The 11,043-nt window shown below is 42.3% G+C and overlaps 1 protein-coding gene across 2 annotated transcripts in view; it reads left to right on the top strand.

The window, feature by feature from the left end:
- Positions 1-937: 937 nt before the first annotated feature.
- slc44a5b (solute carrier family 44 member 5b) overlaps positions 938-11,043 on the top strand; it is a 63,053-nt gene continuing 52,947 nt past the window's right edge. For both annotated transcript variants that reach the window (XM_082956725.1, XM_014215914.3), the window contains exon 1: positions 938-1,130. In XM_082956725.1, the coding sequence (XP_082812851.1) occupies positions 1,094-1,130 (37 nt within the window). In that variant the 5' untranslated portion in view covers positions 938-1,093. The remainder of the gene's footprint in view (positions 1,131-11,043) is intronic.

Genomic DNA, 11,043 nt, shown 5'->3' with positions numbered 1-11,043 from the left:
GCAGAGATGGGATCTGTGCTGCCACAAGAAGCCCTGCAGAGGACAGTGATTCTCCACAAAGGGTCCATGTCACAGTCAAGGGATGCTGCACAGTGAAATAGTGAACGTTGTCTGAGTGAAAGCTCAGTATAAGTATAAGCTCAAGTATAGACCACAGAATTAGGTTATATGCTATCAATCCATTCTAACTTCTGGTGGATATTAGCAATAGAGCCGACTGGATATAGACCTACTATATCAGTCAACCTATAGCTAGCTATAGATTTCATCAAAGTAATTATCATTTTTAAAGTGTTCTCGTATCACTCACTCAACAACAAAAAAAGCCAACTGACATTTACTCCTGAGGTGCTGACCTGTTGCACCCTCTACAACCACTGTCATTATTATTATTTGGCCCTGCTGGTCATCTATGAATATTTGAACATCTTGGCCATGTTCTGTTATAATCTCCACCCGGCACAGCCAGAAGAGGACTGGCCACCCCTCATAGCCTGGTTCCTCTCTAGGTTTCTTCCTAGGTCCCGGCCTTTCTATGGAGTTTTTCCTAGCCACCGTGCTGGACTGGCCACCCCTCATAGCCTGGTTCCTCTCTAGGTTTCTTCCTAGGTCCCGGCCTTTCTATGGAGTTTTTCCTAGCCACCGTGCTTCTACACCTGCATTTCTTGCTGTCTGGGGTTTTAGGCTGGGTTTCTGTACAGCACTTTGTGACATCAGTTGATGAAGAAGGGCTTTATAAATAAATGTGATTGATACATTGCTTTCCAATTTGACTAATACATTCACAATATAGATTATGGTGACCGTGTCAAGTGTGAATCAGGGCTATATCGAGATTCATGTCTAAGATGTTTATTTGCCATCAGCGTGCCTACCTTGGTGCCAGTCTCTGTATGCGTCTCCTTTAAGAGTGTTTTTATCACACAGTTGATGACGCTCTCTCGTGCTGTAAACACGGCTCGCTCAGCTGCGTGGCGGAGAGACAGCTCATACCAAGGGCTCGAGGTAGGCTACTGTATTTACGTAGACTGGGCCGTTAAAACGCTATTCACATCCTCATATGATATCTGCAGAATCTCCTGTCTGAGGTGCAATGGCTAGGAAGACGGACATTCCTCCTTCATACTATGGTGAGTCGCCACGTTCGTCTTTGTTTAATGTCGGGTTAACCGTTCTTTCTTCAAGACATGACAAAGGATAGCCTCCAACATTGTGCTTCGAACGCTATTCTGACTTTTGTTATTGGGTCGCTTCTGGGCGCTAGCACAGATTTTGTAAATGTAACATTGAAGCAAGATACAATACAATATTATGCAAATGTAACGCTCATATTAAGCGATACTTTGTTACAAAACTGGATGCCGAATTAACCATGAGTGAAGGCTACCAAAATAAAAATATTTTAATTTCGAAAGTAGGCCTACTGGATATAATAATGCCATGATATTGTTTAATTCAGTCCAGTCATGAAATGTAACACAAGTGAAACTTTCTATTATAGTTTGCTATGAAACTCTGCATTTGTTGATCACAGAATACAGTGCATCCTCTTAGGGATTAACACTTGGCGTGCAGTGTACACAAACATATTGGTACAAAGGTTATTGTTACAGTTTTAAACACATACTCTAGTTAAATTCCAATTATTATTAAAACTTTCCATTTTCCTGTTCAACCCTTGACAATAGATAACTTAAATGTATTGTTTTGATTAAGAAACCAAGTGAATTGCATCTGAAAGCCAAGATAAACAACAATGCTCATAAACGATGGCCATTGTTATTTGGCAAATAGGCAAACAATGTAAAGACAATATTTGTTTCCCTTTGTCCCTAAGTGACAGTTTTCTGAATGGTTGGCATATGGATATTCAATCTCTGGGCAGATTTACTGTCCATTAGCTGGTCCTCTTTGTTAGGTTGTTTATGAAAATGATATAATCCTGGACTCGTGCCAGATGCCATAGAAGCCACATAACTGCAGTATTTCAAGTGTGAAATGACAGCTTTTATGAGCAGTAATATGGTAATCATACAGTTTACCGCAGATTATGAGACAAAGGAGCACTGATACAGTATTGCAGGCAGAGATATATATGTAAGCTCTAGCTATGGCTTATGTAATTACAGAGTAATAGTCAATACACTGAAGGCTATTTTACTAATGTGTGTTGTTATTACAGAAAGTACATGTCACAACATCTTATAAGTAGTGATTTTACAGTCATGATTATAGGATGGCTTGACCCTCCATTATAATCAATCATTACTGTGCATGATCAATCATTATAATTGGGTCATCCATATAATAGCTGAATGAGTCACAAGACCAGTGTGTGAGCCAGCCCAGTCCAAGCAGCTTATCTGAACACACACAGTATCTTATCCACAATTTAGCCTTTGAGACAACAGGCAAAGGTAGGCTACACTTCCCTAGTATTTATTTGGACAGTGAAACAAACATTTTTTATTTGGCTCTATACTCCAGCATTCTGGATTTGAGATCAAATGTTTTCATGCATAGCTATCTGTTTTACCATTTAGAAATGAATGCACTTCATGTACTCTACATGACCAAAATTATGTGGACACCTGCTCGTCGAAAATCTCATTCCAAAATCATAGGCATTAATATGGAGTTCGTCCCCCCTTTGATGCTGTAACAGACTCCACTCTTATGGGAAGGCTTTCAAATAGATATTGGAACATTTCTGCAGGGATATGCTTCCATTCAGCCACAAGAGCTTTAGTGAGGTCGGCGCACTGATGTTGGGCGATTAGGCCTGGCTCACAGTTGGTGTCCTAATTCATCCCAAAGGTGTTCGATGAGGTTGAGATCAAGGCTCTGTGCAAGCCAGTCACGTTCTTCCACACCGATCTTGACTAACCATTTCTGTATGGACCTCGCTTTGTGCACGGAGGTATTTTATTTATTTATTTCACCTTTATTTAACCAGGTAGGCAAGTTGAGAACAAGTTCTCATATACAATTGCGACCTGGCCAAGATAAAGCAAAGCAGTTCGACAACATACAACAACACAGAGTTACACATGGAGTAAAACAAACATACAGTCAATAATACAGTAGAAAAATAAGTCTATATACAATGTGAGCAAATGAGGTGAGATAAGGGAGATAAAGGCAAAAAAAGGCCATGGTGGAAAAGCAAATACAATATAGCAAGTAAAACACTGGAATGGTAGATGTGTAGTGGAAGAAAGTGCAAAGTAGAAATAGAAATAATGGGGTGCAAAGGAGCAAAATAAATAAATACAGTAGGGGAAGAGGGAGTTGTTTAGGCTAAATTATAGATGGGCTATGTACAGGTGCAGTGATCTGTGAGCTGCTCTGACAGCTGGTGCTTAAAGCTAGTGAGGGAGATAACTGTTCCCAGTTTCAGAGATTTTTGTAGTTCGTTCCAGTCATTGGCAGCAGAGAACTGGAAGGAGAGACGGCCAAAGGAGGAATTGGCTTTGGGGGTGACCAGAGAGATATACCTGCTGGAGCTCGTGCTATAGGTGGGTGCTGCTATGGTGACCAGTGAGCTGAGATAATAAGGGGGGACTTTACCTAGCAGGGTCTTGTAGAGGACCTGGAGCAAGTAGGTTTGAGGACGAGTATGAAGCGAGTGCCAGCCAACGAGAGCGTACAGGTCACAGTGGTGGGTAGTATATGGGGCTTTGGTGACAAAATGGATGGCACTGTGATAGACTGCATCCAGTTTATTGAGTAGGGTATTGGAGGCTATTTTGTAAATGACATCGCCGAAGTCGATGTCATGCTGAAACAGGAAAGGGCCTTCCCCAAACTGTTGCCACCGGTACCCTCTGTATATAGCCTCACAATTGTTATTTTACTGCTGGTCTTTAATTATTTGTTACTTTTGTTTGTTATTCTTATTTTTTAAATTCATTTTTTAAACTGCATTGTTGTTAAGGCTTGTAAGTAAGCATTTCACCTGTTGTATTCGGCGCATGTGACAAATAACATTTGATTTGAAGTTGGAAGCACAGAATCGTTTAGAATGTCATTGTATGCTGTAGCGTTAAGATTTCCCTTCACTGGAACTAAGGGGCCTAGCCCGAACCATGAAAAACATCCCCAGACCATTATTCCTGCTCCACCAAACGTTACAGTTAGCGCTATGCATTCGGGCAGGTAGCGTTCTCCTGGCATCTGCCAAACCCAGGTTCGTACGTCGGACTGCCAGATGGTGAAGTGTGATTCATTACTCCAGAGAACGCGTTTCTACTGCTTCAGAGTCCAATGGCGGCGAGCTTTACACAACTCCAGCCGACGCTTGGCATTGCGCATGGTAATCTTAGGCTTGTGTGTGGCTGCTCGGCCATGGAGACCCATTTCATGAAGCTCCCGACGAACAGTTCTTGTGCTGACGTTGCTTCCAGAGGCAGTTTGGAAATTGGTAGTGAGTGTTGGAACCGAGGACAGATGGAGGTTCCGTTCTGTGAGCTTGTGTGGCCTACCACTTCGAGGCTGAGCTGTTGTTGCTCCTAGATGTTTCCACTTCACAAAAACAGCACTTCCAGTTGACCAGGGCAGCTCTAGCAGAGATTTTATGAACTGATTTGTTGGAAAGGTGGCATGCTATGATGGTGCCATGTTGAAAGTCACTGAGCTCTCCAGTAAGGCCATTCTACTGCCAATGTGTGTCTATGGACATTGCAAGGCTGTGTGCTCAATTTTTGTAAATAACAGCTGGTGCACGATATCTAAGGAAGTCTCGAGGTTTTGCTCGCCTGAGGTAGAGTATCTCATGATAAGCTGTAGACCACACTATCTACCTAGAGTGTTTTCATCTGTACTTTTCGTAGCTGTCTACATACCACCACAGACTGACGCTGGCACTAAGACCGCGCTGAATGAGCAGTATTCCTCCATAAGAAAACAAGAAAACGCTCACCCAGAGGTGGCGCTGCTAGCAGCCGGGGACTTTAATGCAAGGAAACTTAAATCAGTTTTACCAAATTTCTATCAGCATGTTAAATGTGCAACCAGAGGTAAAAAAACTCTGGGCCACCTTTACTCCACACACAGAGACACATACAAAGCTCTCCCGCAAATCTGACCATAATTCTATCCTCCTGATTCCTGCTTCCAAGCAGAAATTAAAGCAGGAAGCTCCAGTGACTCGATCAATAAAAAAGTGGTCAAATGAAGCAGATGCGAAGCTACAGGACTGTTTTGCTAGCACAGACTGGAATATGTTCCGGGATTCCTCAGATGGCATTGAGGAGTACACCACATCAATCATTGGCTTCATCAATAAGTGCATCGATGACGTAGTCCCCACAGTGACCATACGTACATACCCCAACCGGAAGCCATGGATTACAGACAACATCCACACTGACCTAAAGGCTAGACCTGCCACTTTCAAGGAGCGGGACTCTAACCCGGAAGCTTATAAGAAATCCTGCAATGCCCTCCGACGAACCATCAAACAGGCAAAGCGTCAATACAGGGCTAAGATCGAATCGTACTACACTGGCTCTGACGCTCATCGGATGTGGCAGGACTTGCAAACCATTACAGACTACAAAGGGAAGCACAGCCGAGAGCTGCCCAGTGACATGAGGCAAATAACACTGAAACATGCATGAGAGCACCAGCTGTTCCAGAAGACTTTGTGATAATGCTCTGCACAGCCGATGTGATTAAGACTTTAAAATAGGTCAACATTCACAAGGCCGCAGGGCCAGACGGATTACCAGGACGTGTACTGCGAGCATGCACTGACCAACTGGCAAGGTTGAGAGTTTCAAGTTCCTTGGTGTCCACATCACCAACAAACTATCATGGTCCAAGCACACCAAGACCGTCGTGAAGAGGGCACAACAAAACCTATTCCGCCTCAGGAGACTGAAAAGATTTGACATGGGTCCTCAGATCCTCAAAAGGTTCTACAGCTGCACAATCTAGAGCATCCTGACTGGTTGCATCACTGCCTGGTATTGCAACTGTCATCTCCGATAAATCCACTATAATTGAGAATTTCAATAAGCATTTTTCTACGGCTGGCCATGCTTTCCACCTGGCTACCCCTACCGCGGTCAACAGCACTGCACCCCCCACAGCTACTCGCCCAAGCCTTCCCCATTTCTCCTTCTCCCAAATCCAGTCAGCTGATGTTCTGAAAGACCTGCAAAATCTGAACCCTTACAAATCAGCTGGGCTAGACAATCTGGACCCTTTCTTTCTAAAATTATCTGCCAAAATTGTTGCAACCCCTATTACTAGCCTGTTCAACCTCTCTTTCGTGTCGTCTGAGATTCCAAAAGATTGGAAAGCAGCTGCAGTCATCCCCCTCTTCAAAGGAGGGGACACTCTTGACCCAAACTGCTACAGACCTATATCTATCCTACCCTGCCTTTCTAAGGTCTTCGAAAGCCAAGTCAACAAACAGATTACCGACCATCTCGAATCCCACCGCACCTTCTCCGCTATGCAATCTGGTTTCAGAGCTGGTCATGGGTGCACCTCAGCCACGCTCAAGGTCCTAAACGATATCGTAACCGCCATCGATAAGAAACAATACTGTGCTGCCGTATTCATTGACCTGGCCAAGGCTTTCGACTCTGTCAATCACCACATCCTCATCGGCAGACTCAATAGCCTTGGTTTCTCAAATGATTGCCTCGCCTGGTTCACCAACTACTTCTCTGATAGAGTTCAATGTGTCAAATCGGATGGCCTGTTGTCCGGGCCTCTGGTAGTCTCTATGGGGGTGCCACAGGGTTCAATTCTTGGGCCAACTCTTTTCTCTGTATACATCAATGATGTCGCTCTTGCTGCTGGTGAGTCTCTGATCCACCTCTACGCAGACGATACCATTCTGTATACTTCTGGCCCTTCTTTGGACACTGTGTTAACAACCCTCCAGACGAGCTTCAATGCCATACAACTCTCCTTCCGTGGCCTCCAACTGCTCTTAAATACAAGTAAAACTAAATGCATGCTCTCCAACCGATCGCTGCCCGCACCTGCCCGCCCGTCCAGCATCACTACTCTGGACAGTTCTGACTTAGAATATGTGGACAACTACAAATACCTAGGTGTCTGGTTAGACTGTAAGCTCTCCTTCCAGACTCACATCAAACATCTCCAATCCAAAGTTAAATCTAGAATTGGCTTCCTATTTCGCAACAAAGCATCCTTCACTCATGCTGCCAAACATACCCTCGTAAAACTGACCATCCTACCGATCCTCAACTTCGGCGATGTCATTTACAAAATAGCCTCCAATACCCTACTCAATAAACTGGATGCAGTCTATCACAGTGCCATCCGTTTTGTCACCAAAGCCCCATATACTACCCACCACTGTGACCTGTACGCTCTCGTTGGCTGGCACTCGCTTCATACTCGTCGCCAAACCCACTGGCTCCAGGTCATCTACAAGACCCTGCTAGTAGTGGTCGACCGATTTATGATTTTTCAACGCCGATACCGATACCTATTATTGGAGGACCAAAAAAAGCCGATGCCGATGCCGATTTTTGTTTTTTGTTTATTTATTTGTAATAATGACAATTACAACAATACTGAATGAACACTTATTTTAACTTAATATAATATATCAATAAAATCAATTTAGCCTCAAATAAATAATGAAACATGTTCAATTTGGTTTAAATAATGTAAAACAAAGTGTTGGAGAAGAAAGTAAAAGTGCAATATGTGCCATATAAAAAAGCTTAGGTTTAAGTTCCTTGCTCAGAACATGGGAACATATCAAAGCTGGAATATATTCCCAGGTAAGTTTTAGGTTGTAGTTATTATAGGACTATTTCTCTCTATACGATTTGTATTTCATATACCATTGACTATTGGATGTTCTTATATGCGTTGTTTTTTGGCAACCTTGTTAGTTTTTGGAATAGATTCCTGTTGGAACGTTCCACAAATTTTACCCACCCGGCTTGAAGTCATTATACAGTTTGAAACACAGCGAAGAGCTGCTGGCAAAATGCACGAAGTGCTGTCTGTATGAATGCTTACGAGCCTGCTGGTGCCTACCACCGCTCAGTCAGACTGCTCTATCAAATCATAGACTTAATTATAATATAATAAACGCACAGAAATACGAGCCTTAGGTCATTAATATGGTCGAATCCGGAAACTATCATCTCGAAAACAAAACGTTTTTTTCTTTCAGTGAAATACGGAACCGTTCCGTATTTTATCTAACGGCTGGCATCCCTAAGTCTAAATATTCCTGTTACATTGCACAACCTTCAATGTTATGTCATAATTACGTAACATTCTGGCAAATTAGTTCGCAACGAGCCAGGCGGCCCAAACTGTTGCATATACCCTGACTCTGCGTGCAATGAACACTAGAGATGTGACACAATTTCATGTTACCAGGCAATATTAACTAAATATGCAGGTTTAAAAATATATACTTGTTTATTGATTTTAAAGAAAGGCATTGATGTTTATGGTTAGGTACATTGGTGCAACGATAGTGCTTTTTTCGCAAATGCGCTTGTTAAATCAACACCCGTTTGGCGAAGTAGGCTATGATTCAATGATAAATTAACAGACACCGCATCGATTATATGCAACGCAGGACACGTTAGATAAACTAGTAATATCATCAACCATGTGTAGTTAACTAGTGATTATGTTAAGATTGATAGTTTTTTATAAGATAAGTTTAATGCTAGCTAGTAACTTACCTTGGCTTCTTGCTGCCCTCGCGTAACAGGTAGTCAGCCTGCCATGCAGGCTCCTCGTGGAGTGCAATGTAAGGCAGGTGGTTAGAGCGTTGGTCTAGTAACTGGAAGGTTGTAAAAACGAATCCCCGAATCCCCGCTGAACAAGGCAGTTAACCCCCGTTCCTAGGCCGTCATTGAAAACAAGAATATGTTCTTAATCTGACTTGCCTAGTTCAATAAAGGTGTAAAAAAAAAATATAGAAAAAAAAACAACTAAATAAATCGGCAAATCACTGTCCAAAAATACCGATTACCGATTGTTATGAAAACTTGAAATCGGCCCTAATTAATCGGCCATTCAGATTAATCGGTCGACCTCTACCTGCTAGGTAAAGTCCCCCCTTATCTCCGCTCACTGGTCACCATAGCAATACCCACCTGTAGCACGCGCTCCAGCAGGTATATCTCTCTGGTCACCCCCAAAGCCAATTCCTCCTTTGGCCGTCTCTCCTTCCAGTTCTCTGCTGCCAATGACTGGAACGAACTACAAAAATCTCTGAAACTGGAAACACTTATCTCCCTTGCTAGCTTTAAGCACCAGCTGTCAGAGCAGCTCACAGATCACTGCACCTGTACATAGCCCATCTATAATTTAGCCCAAACAACTCCCTCTTCTCCTCCTGTATTTATTTATTTTGCTCCTTTGCACCCCATTATTTCTATTTCTACTTTGCAATTTCTTCCACTACAAATCTACCATTCCAGTGTTTTACTTGCTATATTGCATTTACTTTTCCACTATGGCCTTTTTTTGCCTTTACCTCCCTTATCTCACCTCATTTGCTCACATTGTATATAGACTTATTTTTCTACTGTATTATTGACTGTATGTTTGTTTTACTCCATGTGTAACTCTGTGTTGTTGTATGTGTCGAACTGCTTTGCTTTATCTTGGCCAGGTCGCAATTGTATATGAGAACTTGTTCTCAACTTGCCTACCTGGTTAAATAAAGGTGAAATAAAAATAAATAAATAAAAAAACTGCTCGGCCTCTGACAGCAAGGCACTACAGAGCGTAGTGCGTACCGCCCAGTACGTCACTGGGGCCAAGCTTCCTGCCATCCAGGACCTCTATACCAGCCGGTATCAGAGGAAGGCCCTAAAAATTGTCAAAGACTCCAGCCACCCTAGTCATAGACTGTTCTCTCTGCTACCGCATGGCAAGCGGTACCGGAGCGCCAAGTCTAGGTCCAAGAGGCTTCTAAACAGCTTCTACCCCCAAGCCATAAGACTCCTGAACATCTAATCAAATGGCCACCCAGTCTATTTGCATTGCCTACCCCCCTCCTCTTTTACACTGCTGCTACTCTCTGTTGTTATCATCTATGCATAGTCACTTTAATTAATAACTCTACCTACATGTACATATTACCTCAACTAACCGGTGCTCCCGCACATTAACTCTGTACCGGTACCCTGTATATAGTCTCACTATTGTTATTTTACTGCTGCTCTTTAATTACTTGTTACTTTTATTTCTTATTCGCATTTAAAAAAAAAATTTTAACTGCATTTTTGGTTAGGGGCTCGTAAGTAAGCATTTCACTGTAAGGTTCTATTCGTTGCATGTGACTAATACAATTTGATTTGATTGAGTCTTTGAATGAAAAGATTGAGCTAAAACTGTCCCGTTTGAGTGTTTGTTGCAGCTCGTTCCAGTCGTTCGCGACCCAGGGATGTGTCGGTGTGTCCAAACTTTTGACTGGTACTGTACATATTCTATTCTTATTAACAATAAAAGTGACTGCAATATGTCACAATACCTTATTTACCATTCATTTCTATTGGGCACAACATCATCCGAAACACAACCAAAACAACTGCAAATGCATCCAACGAGTTTATAGTCACAAGCTTGATGTAGTCATTGCATGCTATGAGTATGGACCCGAATACTAAACTTTTTACTAAATTGAAAACACTATAAGTGAATGTGTGTATATACAGTGGCAAGAAAAAGTATGTGAACCCATTGGAAATACCTGGATTTCTGCATAAATTGGTCATAAAATGTGATCTGATCTTCATCTAATTCACAACAAAAGACAAACACAGCCTGCTTAAACTAATAACACACTAAGAATTAAAAGTTTATGTCTTTATTGAACACACCGTGTAAGCATTCACAGTGCAGGGTGGGAAAAGTATGTAAACCCTTGGATTTAATAACTGGTTGACCCTCCTTTGGCCACTCCAGAAGGCATTTTTTCTTTTGTTGAAGCGTATTTTCTTCTGTTGTTGATTTACTTCTATGTTTTGGGTCGTTGTCCTGTTGCATCACCCAACTTCTGTCGAGCTTCAA

Source organism: Salmo salar, chromosome 10 (genome assembly GCF_965601325.2).
Source record: "Salmo salar chromosome 10, fSalSal1, whole genome shotgun sequence".
In the NCBI taxonomy this organism is placed as follows: Eukaryota; Metazoa; Chordata; class Actinopteri; order Salmoniformes; family Salmonidae; genus Salmo; species Salmo salar.
Note: the sequence above shows the minus strand (reverse complement) of the source record. Positions and strands in the feature narration are given on the sequence as shown.